General features: G+C 42.0%; 1 protein-coding gene and 1 non-coding gene across 5 annotated transcripts in view; one reads left to right on the top strand and one right to left on the bottom strand.

Annotated features, from left to right (window-relative positions):
- OCLN (occludin) overlaps window positions 1–22822 on the top strand; it is a 47019-nt gene extending 24197 nt beyond the window's left edge. For all 4 annotated transcript variants that reach the window (XM_019983054.2, XM_070774568.1, XM_070774569.1 and 1 more), the window contains exons 5-9: window positions 9010–9155; window positions 15649–15864; window positions 17513–17684; window positions 20072–20113; window positions 21453–22822. In XM_019983054.2, the coding sequence (XP_019838613.2) occupies window positions 9010–9155; window positions 15649–15864; window positions 17513–17684; window positions 20072–20113; window positions 21453–21554 (678 nt within the window). In that variant the 3' untranslated portion in view covers window positions 21555–22822. The remainder of the gene's footprint in view (window positions 1–9009; window positions 9156–15648; window positions 15865–17512; window positions 17685–20071; window positions 20114–21452) is intronic.
- On the bottom strand, window positions 20753–20825 carry TRNAK-UUU (transfer RNA lysine (anticodon UUU)). Its single transcript has one exon. It is a non-coding gene; the product is annotated as a tRNA-Lys (tRNA).
- Window positions 22823–24210: the final 1388 nt, after the last annotated feature.

Below are 24210 nucleotides of genomic sequence, written 5' to 3'. Positions count from 1 at the left end.
GAATTGGGGGAAATAGTTCAGTAAATAGCACGAACATTAAAATGAGGTAGTATGTGTGTAAAGTGCTTTTCTCTACCACAAATCAGTATGCCAGTTTTCAGGGAGTGTTTTCTGCCTGTCTCCTAAGTTGCACATTTTCTTATTATGCCACATGATTTATGTCAGAAGCAAGCACAGACTATGTTTGGAGAGAACATCCCATAAACTGTTTCTCCATTGTTAGCAAGTAGTAAATGAAGGTTGTTAAACACGAGCCTATTTTTAAGTAGGAAATGCTTAGATCTAAAAGTTAACAAGTGTGATAGTTAGCCTTATTTCTAGAAGTTTCTAAGGCTTTGACATTGTGATGCAGGACTGTTATAATGTTGTTCCCAGCACTTACCTGTTAAGGTAGGAGCTAGTGGGGAGGGTCTGGCTGGGTGTAGAGAAGAGGCAGGGTCCTGAACACTGTCCTTTGTGGTCAGCCTTGGCTAGTTTTTGGTTTCTTTGGACTCCGATGAAGATAATCACTTTGCCTGTTCATTTAGTAGGTTCTTCTGTGTACATCGGGAAAATAGAAGTTCCATCCACAGAATATGCTGATCCTGAAACAATGAAAGGGCTTAGGTCAGGGCCAACATATAATTTATTAATTCCCAATCAATTTTAGCTAGAGGAATAATTGTGTTAGTATTTGCAGTGATGGCATGGAATAAAGGAGTTTGGGTAAGAATACCCAAAATATAAATACATTTCATGGTTGCAGTTGTTAAACTGTTGTTCTTCCTCTTACTTGAAAGGTTGCTATAAGATAAGAACAGATGTTTCTCTGAAAGGTGTAGGCAGGCTCTGCATCTCATCTCCTTCCACCCAGGCGGAGCAGGTGACTAGGACGGGGCGGTGGCGGCAGTCAGAGTTAGACAGCTGAAGCAACTCGAATAACTTTTATTTTCAGCCAGTAAGTCCAAGCGCTCTTTAACGTGAAAGCAGCCCTGTGGGCTGCCGACAGTTGGTATACCGGGCTCTCCCCCGGCAAAGGTTTTGCTGTTATCTGTGGCTTTGGGTGGGGTGAAATGGAACGAGAGTGCAAGTGTCCTACCTCGGGACTGACCTTCAGAACCCAGCAGCGTGGAGGACAGAGGCCCTGTCTGTCCAGGGCATCCTGGGGAGCTGCTGTAGACTGTTGTGATGGAAGGTGAGCAGTACTGGAGCTGCCGAGTGTCTCTGGGGCTCTGAACGCAGGGAGTCCTAGATTTCAGCACTCAATATGGTTACATATAGTTTAGCCCCTCAGTCATGTCCGACTCTTTGCAACCTCATGGACTGTAGCCTACCAGGCTCCTCTGTCCACAGGATTTTCCAAGCAAGAGTACTGGAGTGGGTTGCCATTTCCTTCTCCAGAGGATCTTCCCGACCCAGGGATCAAATCTGGGTCTCCCACATTGTAGGCAGGTGCTTTACTGTCTGAGCCACCAGGGAAATCCAGCACTCAATAATTGAGTCAATCCTAAATATAGATATAATGGTCTAAACAGGGCAATTGTCTGTGACGTAGAGGAAAACCTCCCCCCTCCGTCAGTGGTTCTCAGACCTCCCCCCAGCCCCTGTTTCTCCTGCAGCAGATCTGAAATGGGGCCTGAAAACTTGCATCTCTGAGTTCCTAGGTGACGTTGATGCTGCTGGTCTGGGGACCACACTGTGAGAATACTCCACACGGTTCCGTGGAGCCAGACTGCAGCCCTAGCCCTGCCAGCCCAGGGGGTTTTGAGTTAAGATATGCACGTGGGTTTTTCCAGGCAGGGCAAACTTAGAACATGCTGAGGTTGTAGGGAGTGCTGTCGTAAACCGAAGGGGATTTGGAAGGCCAGGTGGTGACTGGCATCGGCTCAGAGTAAGGTGTAAATGCCTGTGACACAGCTGCTGGGGGGGGCCGGCACAAGACGCATGAGTATAAAATGCAGTCTGCTCCACGGTCTCCCTTTCTAGAGCCAGGGACCTTGAATGGGATCACTTACTGAGGGTAAGCTGCTCCACCTCACCCCTTCCAAAGCTCTAGCAATTCACTGACTCTTTCAGAGCTTCAGAATTCCCCTTTGCTGGTGTATGTCACCTATGGGCAGCCTGCGTTTGGATGGGGAGCGTTGTGTTTGCTAAATCCCCAGGGCCAACTGATCAACGTAAATCAATCAGACTCTCAAGCCTGGTCCATGATCTCTTCCTTTGTGGGATTAGTGTATTTGGGAGCGTTTGCCTTCAAGCCACCCAGGGTGGAGAAAAGTCTGAGGGAACTTTCCAGAGTCAGAGGCTTTCCAGTCGCTCTTGTTGGGGGAGCATCTGTGAATGTAAAGTATCAGAAAACAGGAAAAACGAGTTGGACCACTTCATGTTTTGAAAACCTGTAGCGCCAGGGCACAGGGCCAGGAAGGTGGACCTCACATTGTAAAACTGGAGTACAAAACCTCAGGTTGTAAGACTGGACTTGAAGGCGCTCCTCCCCCTGACATCAGGGTTATTTCTCACTGTAATTACCAAGCAGGAAAAGCACCCCCCCCCCCCCCCCCCCCCCCCCCCCGTTTCCGTTTTTGAGGGTGGTGTTCCTACACTGACGTAAACAAAGGTGAGATGACTGGAGCACACATTCATAGTAATTTTGTGTCCAAAGCTGCTCTCAGAACCATAGTCTGGTAGGCAAATAAGACTCTTCAAAATGAATTCACATTGTATCTCATTCGGGTGTGGCGAGGAGGTAAGGCTGTGGGGATGGTTCCTTTTCTTACAGGGAATAGTCTGTGCCCAGAGGAGATGGGTACTTCATGCCATATTTAAATTACTGAGGTGTCATTTGTTACGGCAGAAGTCTCTGAGCTCGGGAGGCAGGTGGGCTGCATTTACATCCCCCTTCTACCCTGTCACCTTCTGTGTGACCTGGAGCAAGTTAACTGAACCTTGGAGACTGAGTTTCCCCATCTGACTGTGAAGATAGTTGCATCTTACTCGGCAGTGGTGAGGAACGAATGGGGCCAGGTTTTGCCTGGCATGTGAACTTTACTCTCCTCCTTAGAGGTGGGTGACTTCTATCAGACGGCTGCACCAGTGGGATGCAGGGCCAGTCTCTCTCCTCCTTAGAGGTGGACGACTTCTATCAGGTGGCTGCACCAGTGGGGTGCAGGGCCAGTCTCTCTCCTCCTTAGAGGTGGACGACTTCTATCAGGTGGCTGCACCAGTGGGGTGCAGGGCCAGTCTCTCTCCTCCTTAGAGGTGGGTGATTTCTATCAGGTGGCTGCACCAGTGGGATGCAGGCCAGTCTCTCTCCTCCTTAGAGGTGGACGACTTCTATCAGGTGGCTGCACCAGAGGGATGCAGGGCCAGTCTCTCTCCTCCTGTGTTGTGTGAGCAGCTTGCAATGCAGATGGAACCAAGAGCAAAATGGGGCATGGCTTTTGTTCTAATTCTAGCTGATTTGTGTGGAGAGAAAGGTTTTTTCCCAACTTTCTTTTAGAGGAGAGAATTGATTTAAAGCACTCTTGACCTTTTTTTATTTTTTTTCTTTGACCTTTTCAATCAATTCCATCCCTGACTTCAAGGTGGAGAGGCTTGCTCGTGCACCAGAAATGCTGATCTGCCTGGTTTGGCAGCTCCATCCTCATCCCGGGGAGGAAGGCTCAGTGCCAACAGGTCCTGGGAGGAGAGCTGCGCTGATCCGCCCTCTGTGCCCCACCCTTGGCACCCCACAGGGATGTGGGATGTTTTCATTAATTCTCCAAGGACTGTTGGATGTTACGTGTTACAAAGATTTTTTTTTTCACAAGTGGCATAGACCACTTCTAATGAGTGTAATTAAATTCTGAACAAAATGTTGTCCTCGATATAACTGCCTCTTGTGAAGATCTTTTGAAATTATTTCACTGGAATTTATTTCATTTTGACATTTTAGAAATGTCTTTCTTGATTGGAGTGTGACTCCTAGTAAAACTTGCTGTCATTTTAAGTTACTAACTCTTATTCCTAAACATGGTCGGTGAGTGCTTGTCCTTTTGGAATTTAGCCTCTGTAGTGTGCCTGTTTGGGACTCCTAGGGATCTTTTTCCTCCTCAGCCTCAGCCTCTCTGAGTGTCTTCTGCTGTCTTTTCTTTCCCTTTTATATGAAAAAAACTCTGTCTGTGGGGTAGGGGTCCCACTTGGACCAGGAACTCTCCAGGCAGATCCTAGTGAAGAGCAGCCAGCTGGGCGCTGCCCTGTGAATTTCTGGGCAGGCAACACCCTTTCCCCTCACACCCCACCTTCCCAGAGAGCCTGGGGGTGGATCACCCTCAGGCCCAGGGCTCCTCTTAGCCTCACAGCAGCAAATTCCGGCGTTTGCTTGACTCTCAAACGTTTCTTTCCCCTCAGTACTTAGTAGAAGACATATCTTGTAGAATTTTGTTTTTCACCCTGCTTTCTTTTGCCCCCAATTTCTTAGACCTGCTCTGAAGTTCCTTGAGGAAGACTTCACCATTTACTGTTTAGAATTAAGCCAACTTTTTCTCAGGTTCCAAATCTTTATAAAAACTTACTATAGTTATGAAAATAATAGGGTTGTTTTGTTGTTTGTTTAAAGAACTTTAGCTACCTCTCGTGGGCATTGTGAGCTGGCTTGGGATCCTATCAATAACAACAGTGAGTCTCAAAAATCCCTGTTCTCACCATAGGACACACAGGTTGAGGACTCATATAATGACTGATATGAGTGGCTTCCCCTCCTCCTCCCACTGTCCTTTGAAAGCAGAGGTTTATACTCACTTCTCGTTGGTACCGTGAGAAAAAGTCATATTTCAGCTTCTTTGGGGAAACGTGAAGCATAAAAAGGAAAAAAAAAATGACCTTACTCCTTGTTTTACAAACACATTTTGCCTCTGCCTCTAGACATTTAATTCCTTTCAAGGACAAGGTACTTCTTATTCATCTTTAAGTCTGGCTGGGCATTTTTGTCAGAAATACTTATCACATCACATGTTTGCATGTCATCCTTGCCCAAAAGTGAAGTCACTCAGTCGTGTCCAACTCTTTGCGACCCCGTGGACTGTATGTAGCCCACCAGGCTCCTCCATCCATGGGATTCTCCAGGCAAGAATACTCGAGTGGGTTGCCATTTCCTTCTCCAGGGGATCTTCCCGACCCAGGGATCAAACCCAGGTTTCCTGCATTGCAAGCAGACGCTTTAACCTCTGAGCCACCAGGGAAGCCCATCCTGGCCCAGGGGCCATGCTAATAATCTTTTCTGTATTGTTCTAATTTTAGTGTAAGTAAGTAAGTGTTAGTCACTCAGTCTTATCTGACTCTTTGCAACCCCATGGACTGTAGCCCACCAGACTCCTCTGTCCATGGAATTCTCCTGGCAGAACACTGGAGTGGGTCACCATTCCCTTTTCCAGGGGACCTTCCTGACCCAGGGATTAAACCCTGGTCTCTTGCATTGCAGCTACCAGGGTATTGCTCCACCAAAGCGAGCACAGCCTTGAAATTTTTTGTGTATGAAAAAGGTTGAAGTAACAAAAGACTTGTACTGGAGGGTAAAGTCAGTGATCAGGCTCTGCAGTTCTGCTGACTCTAGTAGGAGATAAAAGAGCTCAGCCCAGAACAGCTCATCTGATAAGGCAATAGAGCAGAGGTTTATGCAGCAGACTCCAGGCTCCTGCTCTTCGCCAGGTCCTGGGCTGGGCAGGACCCAAAGAGGAAGGCAGGCAGACAACTGTCCAGGGAGAGGCAGTGGATTGAAACTGAGGCTTTCAATTATTTAAATCCCACTTTTCCGTTTACTAGGTGTAGGTCCTTGGGAAAGCTGTCATGGCACCCTGAGCCCTTGCTTCCTCCTTCAGAGAGTACTTAGTATTGTTACCTGAAAATTGGGTTCACCTCTTGGTGGGTGCTGAGCTAATAGACACAACCAAGCCATTGATCGGGAGAAGGAAGAATTTACTGTTACTTGCAGCAAGTAAGGAGAACACTGGGGATCTTTTCCGAAGCAGCATCTTTCTGAACAGCGAAATTGAGGCAGTTTTAAGTATAAGTTTTAAGCAAAGGGTACCTGTGTATTTGTGAAGGGGCTTGAGCAGAGGAGAATTCGGTATGGAATATGGGGCAGAGGTTGACAGAGTCCAGGCTTTAGTTGATTCAAGTCAGGAGCGTCTACATCATTCCATCCTCCACCTGGCTGGGAGCCTTAGTTCATGCGAACCTCACAGATATGTTGTGTATCCTTTGAGGAGGAGCTAGGAGAAACTCAGGGACATGTTTTGTATCCCTTGAGGAGGAACTAGAACCCTGCTTTATCACTGCAGTGTCGTTTGAGTGTCTTTTTTCTGTTCCTGCATGTCTTGGTTCCTTCAAGATGGTTAATTACTGAGATCTGCGCGAGGGTGAGCGTTGTGGCCACGCTTAGATCACAAATGGCCTCTCTTACGTCAGGAAAACCAGTCCTGGTTCTTTTTCTCCAGGGATCCCCTCACTTACCTGCTTACAGATGGAGTGTTAGATAAAGATCACTTTACAGGTAGAGGGACCCCCTCACTTTACCTGTAAAAGTGTACCTACTGAATGATCCCTCAGTTCAGTATGTGGTGTGCTGTAAGCAAGCAGACGATGGTGGCTTAAAGAGCGGTCCACTGCCTGTTGCAATTAGACACGTGGGAGCAGCGGCACCTGTGCGTAAACAATTCTGTCTTCATTACACACGTGCTCTGGTGGGAGGTGTGTGTGCACAGGTGCTGGCGGGACAGGAGGAGAGGGAGGTGCCTCTCCCAGCGGGGGCACGTGGGGAAGGCCCCAGCAGGTGGGGGCGTGACTGCTACTTGGTAGTGAGTCAGGACTTGAAGTCCACTTAAGGATTAGCCGCAAAGAAAGGAGGAAGGGCGTTCCCTCCTGGGCAGTGAGAAGTCTCTGCAGAGACACTCAGACACCTCTTTGGGGAGGTTTTGGTTTCCGGTTTGCCACGATCAGTAGGAAATCCATGAGCTCTGCACCCTCTGCTAAATTTGTAGAGAGGAAAGAAACCTGGAGAAGAGTTAAATGGTTTTTTGAGAAAAGGAGGTCTTTTTAAACCTAATATACCTTTGGGTTGGCCGGGTCTCTGCCTGTGAAGCTTGGTGATGCTGTCGAGTCCTCAAGAATTCAGTGGGCGCCAGGAATGGTTCCCACCCGACCCCCCGTAGTGGGATCTGAGCACACTCCCTGGTAATCCACCCACTGGTTTCCCAGTTGCTGCCAAACTCCACTTTGAGAAGGAAATGATTCCATTCCTTTCTGACTCATGGGAATACTAAACAATCAAGAATAAATACCTCTATGTACTTCAAGGGGTGGATAAATAAATATCTTGAGATGGGTGATAGAGCAGAGATAGGAAAGAAGCAGGTCAGGTTTTAATGCTGTGCTTTGTGAACAGCAAGATGTAAAGTGTGCGGGTGGCAGGGAACTGCACTGTGTTGATGCTGGATCTCGTTGCAAAGACTTACGTAGCAAAACAGCCCAGTAAAAGTCTGTTGTTCCCTTCAAATACTTGTAAAACTTCTTTGTTCAGTTCCAACAGCTTTGATTCCAGGAACCAGCATCTCCTGAGTTTTTATTGTGGTCACAAAGGCCCCTGCTGTGATGCCTTGTCATCTTATTTAATTGTCAGAACAACTTTATGAAGCAAGTAGCTTCCCCATGTCTTGCAGATGAAGTGATTGAGGCTTTCTAGAACTTGTACTCAGCAGATCTGGAGTGAACTGAGGTATTATAATTGGATGCTGCTGTTCTCATCACCAAGCTAAAAGAGTCCCACCAGCCTTATTTTTGAAAAATTGACCTTTTTCATGGAAATAATTTTTTGAGTTATCCCCCCCTCCCACCTTAGTTTTATTCCCTTAACTTTGAAACAACTCTGACTTGTCTGGGCTTAGCAGTTATTTTTTATAGCAGAGTAATTTATATGTGAAGATTTTTCGGTGAAATTTAAAGTCTTAGATCTACTGCATGAAATCTAATAGACAATGTTAAAACTCTAATTGGCTGTGATTATTATATATAGATTTTCTCCCAAAGGTTCTCTGGGAAACCTTTCATGTTAACAAGGCATGATCTCCAATGTGTATTAGTTCTTAGGACAGATTCACTCACGCGTCAGCATGGAATAGGAGGGAAGGTAGAGAAGGCAGTGATGCTCTGACTATACCATATAGGCTATTAGCGGTAGAGCCATTGAAAACGTAGAGGGAGAATACACAGATCTTTTATGACTAAATCAGGAATCAGTTTGGGCTTTTTTTTAAAAATTTGAACGTGTTTTTGTTTGTGCGAGGTCTGTGTTGCTTTACAAGCTTTTCTCTAGTTAGGAGAGCGGGCTACTGTCTGGTCCTAGTTCTCAGTGTTGTGGCTGCTCTCTAGCTCCCTCTCATTGTGAAGCATGGGCTCGAAAGTGTGGCACACCCGGGCTTAGTTGCTCTGGAGCATGTGGGATCTTCTCAGATCAGGGATCAAACCCGGTCTCCTGCATTGGCAGGAACTGAGCCACCAGGGAAGCTCTTGGGCTTCTTAATGTGGTTTTAAAATGTCATATTCAGGGTGAATGGATTAAGAAGAACCAATATTCTGTGCCCTGGATTAGTGGTTTTCCAAGAGTGATGCTCAGACAGCAGCATCAGCATTACTTAGAACTTGCTAGAAATGAAAATTCTCACTATAACTCTAGAGCCAGATAAAATGAGATTAGTCTTCCTAAGATGGGGTGGATAATTATTCCGCCTAATCATATCAGGATGAGAATCAGATAATTAGGATTTCTTTTTTCTTCTTTGTAATTGATTCTGGATTTGTTAAACTAACAATAACACCATTTCTGTGCTGATTTGACTATTAACACTATATAATAACAAGGTCATCAGATACATTAATAGTATTTAATGAGCCGAGTAAACATTAGATAATTTTATATATGATATTTTTCTTCCATTTCTTTCCCCCTTTAAGTTGCAGGCTAAGTAATAACTGAGTCTCTTGGAACTGTTTCCTTAGGTTAAAAACGTTTCTGCAGGTACACAAGACATGCCTCCTCCCCTCTCCGACTACGTGGAGAGAGTGGACAGCCCAGTGGCCTACTCCTCCAATGGTAAAGTGAACGAGAAGCGACCGTATCCAGAGTCTTCCTATAAATCAACCCCGTAAGTAATGTCTTCCTTCTTTTGCTAGAATGAGCCTGAAAAAATGAGATTTGTATGTATTTATAGATCGGTTGCTATTTTGTGCCATTCAGCTTGAAGGAAAAAGAAACATCCAACAGTTTTCACAAAGGCTGAAGACTGATCTCTGCCTTACAGGTGCAGAAAATTCTTTGTTATTTCTGATTTTGAAGTTTAGATAAGGGTGGAAGGGTGTTGTGGATTGATAGCAGAGCTAAATGTGGTTCTCAGTCTCTCTCCCTGCCTGTAATTATTGTATCTCTTTAATAGAAGGAGGAGATTACTCATTGGTCAACACTATCCACATACATTTTCATTAAATTAGAACACTTCATTTGCATTCCAGAATTCTGAGACTCCTGTGCTCTGCTTAGTTGCTAATTTGTGTCCGACTCTTCCAACCCTAGGGGCTGTAGCCCACCAGGCTCTTCTGTCCATGGGATTCCCCAGGCAAGAATATTGGAGTGGGTTGCCATTTCCTTCTCCAGGAGATTCTCCTGACTCAGGGATCAAATCCGGGTTTCCTGCATTGCAGGCAGATTCTTTACTGACTGTGTCACCAGGGAAGCCCCTTTGCTGTGCTAGATCCTTCATCTTGCTGGAGGAGGTGAAGCTGATAAAGCCTCTAGATTTTGTTTTACATGTTAAAACAAAGAAAGCCTCACAGTGAGTTTTTGGCCTAGAGGGGGTGCCATTCAGGTTATTCAAATAGTATCCCTGTTGTGGTTCTAGATTACCCTGAAGCCGAATTCTAATTTACTTTAATGATAAGAGAGAGACATTGAGGATGTTGTTAAGGACTTGAATGTAGTTTTTGCCTAAGGATGATAAACTAGTGTTCCTGTATATAATTCTAGAACCCCAAGTTCCTTCATAGACCAAAAAATTAAACCTTCCCTTTAGCTAATTGGGTCCTTCTACATTAAAGGTTTATCCACTAGTTCAAAGTTGTATTTCCAGCCGCCTCTAGTGGGCCAGGTTTGTTGAGATCTGCTCTGCGTGTACAATAGTTCGGGTGCCTGGAACCCTATGGGATGACACTGGCAGCTGAGTTAAGTCTGGGATCAGTTTGAGAATGCTTTATTATTACCCTGGAGTGGAATTTGGAAGTAGACTGGTTTTCTGCCTTACCCTCCAGATACTTTGGTTCTTCAGATTCTACCTTGCTTTTGATTTCAGTTGTGAATGAGGAGTGAGGAAGAACATTTTCTCTATTCTCCTTCTTCTCTTTGGATTTTGACAAAAGCCAAATCACATGAGGCTGTGAGAAGAGGTGCGCCGTAGAGATGCAGTCCTTGTAAAAGTTTGAAGCTAGGGCTTGCACAACTTCCATGCATATACAATAAATATCTCTCATTCTTCTTGTGACCAGCTGTGCCTCCCAGTTAATTGTAAGGCTTGCAGGGCTCCACAACATTCCCACACGCTGTTCTTTTTCATGAGAATGAAGATATTGTCACAGATTCATTTGGAGCAATTTAAATATCTTACTTAGGGACTTCCCTGGTGGGCCAGTGGTTGAGAATCCGCCTGCTAATACAGGGGACACAGGTTCAATCACACACACCTCGGAGCAACTAAGCCCGGGTCCCACGAGCCCAGGAACTGCAACTAGAGAAGCCACTGCAAAGAGAAGCCCATGCACCCCAATGAAGAGTAGCTCCCACTCTCTGCAACTAAAGAAAACCCTCACGCAGCCATGAAGACCCAGCACAACCAAAAGTAAAATAAATTTTAAATAAATACCTTACCTTTTCTTGAATAAATCAGCACATTTATGATGTAAAATTTAAGAGGAGCAAAAGGGGATCCCTTTGTCCCCAGCTATCTAGTTCCTCTCCCCAGGAACAGCTAGTGTTACCAGTTTCTTTTGTGTCCTTCCAGAGGTTATTTTAAATGAATATGCTGGCCAAGTACATATATTGGTTATTTTTCCTTTTAAAAAGTAATAACATATTAAATGCACTGTTAGCAGTGTATCTCAGTGATTGTGCGTATCAGTATACAAAGTTTGCTCATATGTTTTATGTCTGCGTAATACTGTATCGGATGGGTAGACTAAGATCTGTTTTATTAATCCCACACTGATACACACTTTTCCCTAAAGTTTTGTTATTACAAACCTCAGCGGAGAATAAACTTGCACATTGCACCTTTATCAGTTTGCAAGTATGTGGATATATCTGGAGGAAAAATATTAAAAGCAGAATTGCAAGATTAAAGGAAATTGCATATATGATTTTGATGGGTGCAGTCAAACTGTACTCCATAAGGGTTGTACCAGTTGGTACTTCCAGCATACACCCCAGTACTTTTTTGAAGATCTGGAAAATCCAAATATGATTCTTATTGTTCAGTTAGTCAGTTCAGTCGCTCAGTCATGTCCGACTCTTTGCGACCCCATGAATCGCAGCATGCCAGGCCTCCCTGTCTACCACCAACTCCTGGAGTTTACCCAAACTCATGTCCATAGAATCGGTGATGCCATCCAGCCATCTCATCCTCTGTCATCCCCTTCTCCTCCTGCCCCCAATCCCTCCCAGCATCAGGGTCTTTTCCAATGAGTCAACTCTTTGCATCAGGTGACCAAAGTATTGGAGTTTCAGCTTCAGCATCAGTCCTTCCAATGAACACCCAGGACTGATCTCCTTTAGGATGGACTGGTTGGATCTCCTTGCAGTCCAAGGGACTCTCAAGAGTCTTCTCCAACACCACAGTTCAAAAGCATCAATTCTTCGGCACTCAGCCCTCTTCACAGTCCAACTCTCACATCCATACATGACCACTGGAAAAACCATAGCCTTGACTAGACAGACCTTTGTTGGCAAAGTAATGTCTCTGCTTTTAAACATGCTGTCTAGGTTGGTCATAACTTTGCTTCCAAGGAGTAAGTGTCTTTTTTTTTTTTTGTAAGTGTCTTTTAATTTCATTAACCCTGCAGAAGGGCAGGATGGGGGTGGTGCTAAGGGATATGAATGCAACAGTGTGTCATAGTGATGAACTTGCAGCCTCTGGGGGGTGATAGAATTTGTTGACTGTTGTCCATGGCAGAGCACTGAGTGCTGTGGAGGATTCAGTGTACATCTTCCTGCCGACATAGGGGACTCACATTTAAGTCATAACCTGCCTTTGCTCAGGTGTTTCCTGAAGGTGTTTAGTAACCCACAGGCGCCTCTCCTCACTATTATAGTGGATAGAGAAGGAATTAGAATTGGGAACATTGTCTGAGGTCCAGGTTAAGAATGAGGTACCTCAATACTAAGATATTTTACCCCTAAAGCATAACATACATTCAGTCAAAAACACTAATCTTGATATAAGCTTGATGAGATTTCACGCATGTGAACACTTAAGTAACTGCCACCACATCAAGAGAGGCATTTCAAATGTTCTGAAACATTCTTTTCTTCATGGATACTCTCCTTTCCCCATCACCACTATTTTGATACCTGTCACCATATGGGAATTCTTATAAAATGGAATCATATGGTAATTACTTTAGTGTCTGGTTCTTCTTGCTCACCATAATGTCCTGACCTTAGAATATTAAGACAGTTAGAATTAATCCTGGATTAGGAAACAGCAGAATGTAGCTGAAGATAGTTGCTTCTCTACCCTTTGTAAGTGGATTTGGGAGATAGCAGGTACACTCCCTCCTATCCTGTTCACACCCAGGACAGGTTATGTGTGTGCTAAGTCGATTCAGTCCTTCCAACTCTCTGCAACCCCGTGGACTGTAGTCCCCCAGATTCCTCTGTCCATGGGATTCTTCAGGCAATAATACTGGAGTTGCTGTGCCTTCCCAGGGGATCTTCCTGACCCGGGGATCGAACCCAGGATGAATTAACCTTTGTAAGTCAAAGAAGTAGAGTGTTGATGCAATGCAGAGCTTTCAAGGCAGGCTGACAGAGTGCCAAATGAGATCATTGTCTAGTAGCTGTATTTGGGCTGGTAGGATAATCTCTTAGGACATTTATGCAAGTTGTAGGAATTTGATGATTCACATGAGGCCCAGAGATGGTACCAACTTCCGGCATAGCATGATCCAGGGACTCAAAAAATGTCAGGGTTCTTGTTACTTCAGTAGTTTTATTCTCAGTACAACTTCTTTTGTAGCAGGCTGGCTATGCACATTCCTCAGGCTGCCCTGATCTGATACTCCTGGATTCAGAGTGAAATTTCCTTTCCCAAAACTTACCTGTCAAATCCTAGTGAAAGGGCCATTCTAATTGGCCCTTTTTGGGTCCAGGAAGATGGAGTTGTCTGGTTGACAAGGCTTGGATAGGACCCTCAATGATATATGGCAGTTTAAAAATACTGTATATATTATGGACGTCATTCCTACAGTCATGGCAATGATGCGATCAAGCATTTTGTTTCTCTCTCTCCCGGATACTGGGTGTCCTCAGAAAAGAGGATTCTTGTGAATGTCTTTTCAATTTAGTAATTAGCTTGAACCTCTGCCATTTACTGGGCCAGGTACTCCTGGAAATACGGAGTTCGTGTTCCCATGGAGGTTGCAGTCTAACGTGAGTGGGAAAAAGTGCACGATAACTACACTGTCGGGGTGAGATAGAGCAGGAAAGGCATGTGTGTGTGTTTGAGAGAGAATAAAACAAGTGTAAGAAAGAAGGAAGTCAAAAACTACAAAAGAGCAGATTTCCACACCTAGGGGACTGAATCAGATACTAAGGAAAGTGTACAGGTGTTTGTTTCTGGGTTGTGCAGATTTTTTACCTAATTGGACTTGGGTCTAAAAGCAGGTTTGTAGATGACCAAGAGTGCACCCATTCCCTAACTCTTAAATTTATATATACTACTTTTCTTGCCAAGCATTTCATTTTTAGCTTTTATGCTCTATCAAGTTACTCTTTAGTGTTTGAAAGGGTATAGGAAGAGGGGAGATGGAAGACTTCTAAGATGAAGATTTATAATATCAATTTCTAATATAAAATTATGAGAGGAGGCCTGCCTTGCAATTTTGGGTGGTTTTTTTTTTTTTCCAATTTCCTTTGCCCTGTAGCATCCCCCACCCCCACTAGCCCCCAACCCCTCAGACAAACCCACTGCATTCTAAAGGTTTTGTTTGCCACCTCAAAGCTAGAAGCATAGTAGCTGGCAGAGTGTCTAGGAACTTGTTAATCATTCACTCACAGAGAAAGTCACATTTTCCTTCCTTTAGAGGTAGTGTTAACAGAGCACTTAAAGCCATGTTAACCTGGATAGAATTTAGAAAGAAAAACTCAATACCATGATCACCTCCAACTACCGCCCCCCCCTTCCCCATCACCCACCAAAGCTTTAGGCATCTGCAAGAAATTAGTGTGATTAAAAGTCGTAAGACTTTGGCAACAGAACCAAGCAGTTTTGGATCACCTAGAAAACAGTCCACCTTGTGGATAAAACTCAAGATGACAGTTTCTGTAAGTTGACAGCAAAAACAACAAAAAAAATTCTTCTTTAACTAGTTGACTTGAATAGCAAGGCTGATGTCGGGAAGTCTCCGGTGCCTTGTTTCTGCTCTTGCCCTTCTCCAGCTCTGCTGCAGGGAAAATGCAGCTTTGCATTTCTGTTACTCAGAAGTAGTTGAGAGTTGCCACAGCTCTTGGTCTTTTATTCCATGGTAGTCTTTGTTTCTTGATGCTTGTGGCAGAAACAGTTTATGCGATTAAAAATCTGATGCAATATTAAATAATTGGTGCTAGAAAAATAAGTGTAATGTTAACTCTTCCATTTCAATCATTCTTCAAGGCTTCAGGCTTAACAGTGCAATTTAAAGAGGTCTTGGCTGAGCCCCTTTACTGTCCACTGGATATTATCACAACATTGTTAATCAGCTGTTTTCCAGTGTAAAATAAAATGTTTAAAAAAATAGGTGTTAATAAGTCCTTTCATCTATTACAGTATAAAATGCTTTTTAGGTTCTTTGCTTTTAGTTTTTTTAGTTTAAATTTTCAATTTGTTTCATTTTATCATTGTATCTTGAAAAGAGAAGTGATATAAAGGAGTCTAAAATTAGTATTACGGAGAGCTTATCTCTGGGAGTTGGCCCCCAAAGGGAGATATAGATGTGCATTCCTCTCCCCACTCAGCATTCCATGGAACTGGAAGAACCTGTAGAAAAGAAAGGCAATTGTTATCTTCCTAATAGCCTTTTGTGGAGTATGTCCTGGGCACAGGTCAGGTCAACACCTCTTCCAGGTCTGTGGGAGTTGCCTAAAGTGAAGTCTTATATCCATTTTACATAGAAGGTTGACTAACGGGCTCCCCTTACATGAGAGCCTTAAAGGGGCTCGTGTGTATTAGAGGAGCTGCGCTGGTGCCGAGCTGAGCACGGGGAGCTGGGGATGGGCTCGGCGCTGGGCAGGTGGCTGCTTGAGCGCGGGCCCACGCGTGGGTGCCGCCGCCCTCTGTGGTCCCAGTGCTCTGACAAAGGGCGGTAGTGCTCACGGACAGATGATTCCTGTTTTGTTAGGGTGCCGGAAGTGGCTCAGGAGCTGCCATTGACTTCACCTGTGGAGGACTTCCGGCAGCCTCATTACAGCAGCAGTGGTAACTTGGAGACGCTTTCAAAAAGGGCTCCCGCGAAGGGCAGGGCAGGGAAGTCAAGGCGGGCAGAGCAAGACCACTATGAAACAGACTACACGACCGGAGGCGAGTCCTGCGATGAGCTGGAGGACGACTGGATCAGGTACCGGAGCATCTCTCGCTGGAAGCCCTGCAAAATCCCATGGTTTTGGGGGTGTTGCCTCCTTGCCTAGGGTGGGTGGTGTAACCTCATTCTTTGCCAACCAGGCTGGTTTTTGTTACATTTTTTCCCCTTAGTACCCTTTGTAATAAAGATTGATGTGGAGGGAGTGTGTTTATCTTTAAAACACTTTCCATGCACCCCCGCAAAATGACAAACTTGGCCAGTGCTGTATATTTTTACCAGTAGCCACCCAAAAAAGGTTTGTCAAATAAGTAAAATACACATATAGGAGAACTTTGTTTTATTAATTAGAAAATTCCAGACTAGTGTTACGGCTCTTTCTTCTGACGTTTACTTTTAAGTTAAGCTTTCATGATGAGACCAGAGATTCTTTTAAAAGTTTAATCCAAAGGATTTTGGCAAACAGATTTGTAAACAATTGAGTTAACATTTTAGTGTTGTGGTTAAGTTACTTTTTGTGTCAGTGGTTTGGTAATCGTCCAGCATTGATCCCCAGCTGTACTTGGGTATGACCTATAGCCTTTTGGCCCAAATATTCTGAGGACTGGGACACAAATCAGAAATATTTGCTGTGTGAATTGTGGTGAATCAAAACATTGCTTCTCAAGCTGTTAGGAGGGATGGATAGGGCAAACAGACCTAGAAATCCCTTACTCACTGGTGGCTCTCATATTTCATCCCCCCTTGCCCCTCTAGATTTTTGGTCTCATTTAGCCACCTGTCTATAAAATGTTTGCCTATCTTGTATCATGCAAGATTTAAATGCAAACTTTCAGAAATTCTGAATACTCATTTCCCTTCTGAGCAAATCATTTAATTTCTCCCCTCTTTAAAATGAAGATACTTAGACTGCCTTCGATAGAACGTTTAAAATTCCATATTGCTATGAAGCACCTAACCCTAACCCTAACCCTGTGGAACAACTCAGAGTATTTCCTCAGTGGATTATGGATGGTTAACAGCATCACCATCATATGTAAGGAATAGCTGGCATATTGAGAGATACAAGTGATAAGAATTTCAGGATTTTTTTCATAGTTTAACACATTGTCAGATTATTTTTACAGTGAGCATGCATTTTCATACATGTACCTTTTCATGTCTGCTTTTACAATCAAAACGATTTCTGTTAAAGAAAAACAAGACCTGCCCTCCCATTTTCCCACCAAAAAAATGCTCAAAACCATCTGAAAACTACAGATGGTAGCAGAAAACAGGCACCTGTCAATGAGCTGCTCTGCCACTGAAGGGATGAAAATATCCTTTGTGTTCATAATTCCAGTTTTAAGACTTTAAATGTAAGTGTCCATTCTCCTGTGATGTTGTGTATTCAGAACAAATGAGTTCCTAAGGCCACCCTGAAATTTCATAAATGATTTTCAACACTTATTTCTAAAAACCAATAAGCAGAGTTTTAAAAAAAAACAACAGATGAGCATCAGTGTAAGAAGCATAATCATTCTTAAAAGAACTTCTTTGTATCCCACCTTCCTCTATCCATAAGCAATAGCAACAAAAAGAAAACCAAGAGAATGTCATTCTCCACATGCCACCAGCTTTATTATCTTTGTGGAACTTAAGTCTGCTAAGGATATATAAAAAAATCGTTTTCTCTCTGAATTTTTAGGGAATATCCACCTATCACTTCAGATCAACAAAGACAACTCTACAAGAGAAGTTTTGACACTGGCCTACAGGAATATAAGAGCCTACAAGCAGAACTTGATGAGGTCAATAAAGAACTCTCTCGTCTGGATAAAGAACTGGATGACTATAGAGAAGAAAGTGAAGAGTACATGGTAAAATCAAACCTGATAATTAGATATTACATAGAATTTTATTCTAGTCTGTGGAGCTACATTATCCTTTATACTAGTATTGATACAGATTTTGCTAGTAATTACCAAACTGTAATTTCATTGAATAATAATTGAAATCCAGTCTTAAAGTATTTTTGAAATGGAACAGTGTACTAATGTAGTTAAGATTTATAAAAAAATAATCTGTATATATATCCCTTCCTGTTTAAAAGAAAATAGCTACATTAATTTTTCTATTTATAAACAGAAAAGAGTTTACTCTTTCTGTAAAAAAAATTCAAATAATACAGAATGGAAGACAGAAAAATAGATTGCCTTAAATTTTTTCAACCAAAATATTAGTTGTTAAAATGTCCCCTCCCTGCAGAAGTGTACCTAGAAGTGATCTTTCATAAAGAATCATAAGCTTTACTTGTATCCTTCCTGCTTTTTTTTTTTTTAACTCAACAGTAGTTTGTGGCTTGTCTTTATTTTTTTCCCTTGATCACCTGTCTGGGGTCGTGTTTGTCCATGTAAAGTTACTCTTTACTTCTTATGTCCCCTCTCTGTGTTGTGCTCTTTGGAAGGAAGTCACTCTGCATAGATCACACTTAAGAAATCAGGGAATTATGCTCCAGCTCTTTAAAGGCAGTATACCTACACAAGTTACTTGGAATTTGTCTGCACAGGAAATTTGTCACTTCCATTTATTTAATCATTTATATCAGTGTAGATGCAGGGATGTCTGTTCTGAACTTCAGCTTACAATCCAGCACTGCGTAGTTTTGTTGATTGAGTTGCTTTAGCGAGGACCACTAGGAACCCTTTCAGCTGCCTCTTGTGTTTCTTTGACCTACTCCCATCGTTGTGAAGGTTTCTCTTTTTAAATATTTTCTGACATTGCTTATATTTTGCTGTTTTATTCAACAGCAGTGTATGATTATCAACAACAGTTTATGAAACACAATGGAAATCTGAAAGCATTAACGTGCTTAATTTTTTTTAATGAATCTTTATCAATAATAAAGATCTACTTGCTGAGAAAATATTTTTGTATGTTAAAAAAAAACTTCATTATTTTCAGTTTTGTGATTGTACCATAATTTACTTAATAGTCATTCTCTATGAATAGACTTTCAAGTATGTCTCCCTCCCCATTCCCCCGACCTGCCCCTACTAGTGAACCTACACTGGTGAAGCTCTCCAGCCTTGTGCACTTACTTGCTTATCTGCTGGGACGAATTCCAGTATGTGAAATTGCTGAGTGAGAGGTTATGTACCTGTAAACTTTTGTTGCAAAACTGCCTTCCAGAAAGATTATATCAACTGTATTCCCCGCTAGTAATGCTCTAGAGGGCTTCTGTGACCCACATCTCACTAACATTTTATGCCTGAAAAATGACTGTCTTGTGTCTTAGATACCAGTATTTAACCTTTTTTTTTTTTTTTTAATCACATCATGTACTTATTGGAGCTTCATAGTCCTTTTATGAAATACCTTTTGCCATTTTTAACTGCGGTGACCTGCTTGCTGGTTTTGAAGTATTTGCTTCTTATATAGTTTGTTTATTGCTTTCTTTTCTGTCTTCTCTGTGGTCCTGTAAACCTTTCTCAGTCCATTCAATGCTTATTCACTGTTACTGTGTGCTTGATGTGGAAGTGCTGAGGTTAGAAAGGTCAATCATGTTTCTACCTTCAAAGAGCTCATGTTAAAAAACAAGAGAAACCAACACCTAACAAGTTAAACAGTGGTACTAATGCCATCTTTACAGTATGTATAGAAAGTACTGTAACTAAGTGCTCCGAGAAGGGATAAAGTCTGCTGAAGGCCTGGAGAGTTGAGGGGAGGCTTGACTGAGAGGTAACTATGGCAGATTCTCCAGACAGCAGGGGAGTACATGAGACCCTCATGAGTACAGCCATAAGGGGAACACAATGGGAATCTGAACACATGAATGTGCTTAATTTTTTTTGAAGGAATTACAATGTGCAGGACACTGGAATGATAGGAGACTAGATCAGTAGAGAATTTAATGGGGTGCTTGCCCCAGTTTTATCCTGGTAATGGGATCAGAGCTGTGCTTTATGGGGTCCACATGGTGCGTGGACTGCACCATGGGAGAGTGCAGAGTCACAGAACAGAGAGTTACCTGCTGGTGTGATTGCAACGTGAAAAGCATCTCAATGTCATAAATTTCCCATAACCAGATTCCTTCAGGCCCTCCCACTGACCATAAAGGTTTTGAGAACTTTAAGACTTCTTTATTTTAACTTCTTATATTCTTGTCATAAGCTGACAGTTTTTGCTCCAAAGTATAACATCAGGAGTGTTACTTCTGAAAGAGAAAATGCCCCACTAAATACATTCCTTTGTTTCTTATTAATAGGCTGCTGCTGACGAGTACAATAGACTGAAACAAGTTAAGGGAGTAAGTATCCTAGATTGTAAGATTCTTGATTCTTTTAGGAAGACCTTTTCTAGTATGCGTCTTTCATTTAACCTTTAGAATGACTCTGGATACCTTTAGAGAACTTTAGATACTCTGATACCTTGTCACACATACAACAATTGTAGACAAAAGGCCCTATAATTGCAAGATGAAAACTATAAGAAGTTGGAACTTAAAAAAATAAAACAAACAAGTAAAAAAGGAAGTTAAAAATACACAGATCATAAGTATATAGCTTGGCAAACTTACACAAAGCAGCCACACACCTTTGTACTGGCACCCCCTTGAAACACATTTCCTGGGTAACCACCAACTTATTTATAACATCATGGATTAGTATTGCCTATTTTGAACTTTGTATAAATGGAATCATAGAGTATGTAGCTTGTGTGTGATTTTTAAAGCATCTATGCACATGGGCACCCATTTGCTAGGTATTTACATAGGCATGAAATCGGAGGGTCATTGAGCAGTGGGGATCCAGCCTTGGGTAGCGATTGTCAGCAGTGTCCCTGGTTTGTACCAGTTTATAGATTCCTGTTGCTCCATATTCTTGTCAACACTTGGCATCATCAGTCTTTTTCTTTTTATCACACTACACGGCCTGTGGGATCTTATTTCCCCAACCAGGGATTGAACCTGGGTCCTCGGCAGTAAAAGTGCAGAGTCCTAACCTCTAGACGACTAAGGAATTCCTAGAAATTTCATGAATTTAAATTCAAGACTAAAGGGATTTCCCTGGTGGTCCAGTGGCCAAGTTTCTGAGCTTACAATACAGGGGGCCCAGGTTCAATCCCTGGTCAGGGAACTAGATCCCACATGCCACAGCTAAGAGTTCACTTGCCTCAACTAAAACTTGCACGTGCCACAAATAAGACCTGTGCAGCTAGATAATTTTTTTTTTTAATTCAAGAGTTTAATGGTGTATATAGTAAAATTTCCTGTCTAATTCCCCATTTATCTAGTTTCCTTACTCTAAGTCAATCCGTATAACCAGTTTCTTGCTTTACTGATTTTTTTTTTTCAAGATCATGTGTTAGCCAAAAAGGCCTAACGTTTTCTTGACGACTTTCCAAATCATTAGAAATGAGTGTATCCTTTGAGATATGCTTGAGCAGAGAGAATCAGCTGCTCACGTGGTTAGAGGTGCTGCCAGGTGCCTTGTGCGTGTCGCTTCATTTAACGCTCCTTGCAATTCTGTATGACTAATATTCCCTTTTTGTTGTTGCTGTTCACCTCTACCGTCCCAGCAGCTAATACATAACTCGTTTTTATGTTATTAAACTTACTCGATTCTTTTCCCCCCACTCTTTTTTAGTCAGCCGATTACAAAAGTAAGAGGAATTACTGTAAACAGTTGAAGAGCAAATTGTCACACATTAAGAAGATGGTTGGAGATTACGATCGACGGAAAACATAGACGGCAGACGCCACATTGTTGGAGAGGTTAAGAAGTATCTGACTGACATCTCTGCAATGTTATCAGGAGTCAAAATGACTTTGGGCTCTAACCCGGGAGGCCAAATCTCTCTGATCATTACAGAGTTTTGGTAGCTTTAATATCATCAGTGTTGAAGCAGTTTATAAATAGCTTTTGATAATCAACTGGGCTGAACACTCCAACTAAGGATTTTATGCTTCAAACATTGGTTCTTGTGTTAAGAACTGTTATTTGAGGTTTTTAAACTTTTCAGGAAGGTCCTAGAGTGGACTGGGCTATGAACTTTGACATCCTGGGCAATCAGGTCTTAATACCTAAGTGTGTGCTCATTGGGTTGGTCTTGTAGCGGGTAGTTTAATCCTCCCAGAATTCTCCCTTCAGGTAACTGTTACTTATAAATAAATAATCATTCATTTTCAGATAAGGAAACTGGGCCCTTGCAATAAAGTCTGAAGTGAAACTGCTTGTTGGCTAGCTTGCAGTTTTGGTTAAGTCTATTTTATGACTCCATTGATAAAGTCCCCTGCCTTTTCCTATTTTAGCTACTATGAATACTGAATTCTACCAACCGCCCTATTGATTTTTTTTGTGTGTATAAATGCTTAAGAGCTTTTTATTTCATGTTATCCTGGTAATAAAGATCATGTAAAAGTAACAAATGTATGAAATTTGAAGATTGTAAATACATGTTTACTTTTGAAAAATCAAAGTTTAAACCTTCTGGTTAGAATTTTGTTGTGTATTTTTAAATGCCTTTTATCTTTTATGGTTTACATACTTTTTTAAAGCCAACTAGGCGTTTCCTTTTTATCAAAGTATCTAATTACATTTATAATTCACTTCTGGGAATGTTCAAGTTTTGTACATATTTTATAATTATTAAACCTGGTGTTTTCTTTCCATAATATACCTTTTTGACATCATTAGTGCTGTTAATATTAAGCTGTGGAAAACTACGCTCGGAAGTTGTATTTGTTGTTGTTTTAAATTATTTTGGGTGCTGTGCTGGTTGGTAGTATCCTAAATCCTTTGGCTAACAGAAGGCTGACTTGTCTGGAAATGGAATCCAGTACCGTAAAGCACCAAATTATTTCAAATGGTGCCCTTTAATTCTCAGCATTTTTTTTTAATTCAATATTTTCCTGGTAAAGTAAAATTAGCTGATAATACTGGATATATAGCTAACCAAATTGACTGTGATTATCCCCTCAGTTTAGAACTCTCATTAAAATATATTGTTTTTAATATATTAGTCTGAATCATTTTCCAAAGATAAACTTTTAAATAAGGTTTCCATTATAACACTGACTTAGTTCTTCAAGTTGGAAAAATTCTTAATTTTCCGTGTATTGCACATGCTGACTACAGAAGGTAATAGTTTGTTTTTCATGCCTTTTGGAGTCATGCCAAATAGTGAGGACTCTCTTGAGCAATGTAATTGATTTTTTGTGTGTGTTAAAGTTTAAACTCTATTCTAGGAAGTCAGCATAGTTTACGAAGGCACGTTTGCCAGTGTTGTGATGAAACAAAGCTATTCAGCTGAATGCAGAAAATCAAGTAGCATGAGTTTGCATTATAAAATTGTGCCATAAAATTGGACTTTGAAAGTTTAAAAAATCATTTTCCAAATGTGGTACTTACACTATTGACCACTCCAGGAGTCAGGATCAGGATGGAGGGGAGTGTTGGCTTTCCCAGCCAGGAGTAGAACCTGTGCCCCCTGCAGTGGAAGTGCAGAGTCCTAACCATTGGTGGTGGTGGTGGTGGTCTAGTTGTTAAGTCGTGTCCAACTCTTTTCGACTCTATGGACTGTAGCCTGCCAGGTTCCTCAGTCCATGGGATTTCCCAGGCAAGAATACTGAAGGGGGTTGCCATGCCCTTGTCCAGGGCATCTTCCCTATCCAGGAATTGAACCCAGGTCTCCTGCATTGCAGGTGAATTCTTTACCAACTGAGCCATCAGGGAAGCCCTCCTAACCACGGGACTGCCAGGGAATTCCCCTGGGGGATTGGCATTAACCGGTGGGATATAATTTTGAAAAACTACTCAGGCAGTTTTCTAGTCTGAAAGTTGGAGGTTTAGCTTAGATTTCAGAGATCTCTTCCATCTTTGATCTTCTCTGGTTATGTTTGCATTATGCTTTCCGCTATAAACCACTGTTCCAAAGATTTTGTTGAAAAAGCACATGATTTGTCTGATGAGAATTCACAACATAAAGTGATTCCCTTACATGTGTGATTCTGGATTACAAGTAGATAAGATCAATATTTTAATTTCTTTTTATTTGGAAAAATTTAAAGAAACACAGAAAACTATGAACATTTAAACCCACCACCCAGAAATAACAAGTGTTAATATTTTGTCATATGTGCTTTGTATTTTTTGAAATAAATTTAAAACTATAAGTATTTGTAGTAACAGTTACATAGTATATACATATATGGAATCTAATTTAATCTTTATGATAGCCTCCTGACATAACCATTTCTCATTCTCATTTTACAGATAAACTAATGATTTGATAGGTTAATTGGTCCATTGTCTCATTAGCAAGTGACTAAACTAGGATTGGGATGATCTGTTGGAATATTACCTTCTATATTCCCATTCTAGGTTGACTTTGTTAATAAATCAG

The sequence above is a fragment of the Bos indicus genome, chromosome 20, assembly GCF_029378745.1.
Source record: "Bos indicus isolate NIAB-ARS_2022 breed Sahiwal x Tharparkar chromosome 20, NIAB-ARS_B.indTharparkar_mat_pri_1.0, whole genome shotgun sequence".
Taxonomy (NCBI): domain Eukaryota; kingdom Metazoa; phylum Chordata; class Mammalia; order Artiodactyla; family Bovidae; genus Bos; species Bos indicus.
Note: the sequence above shows the minus strand (reverse complement) of the source record. Positions and strands in the feature narration are given on the sequence as shown.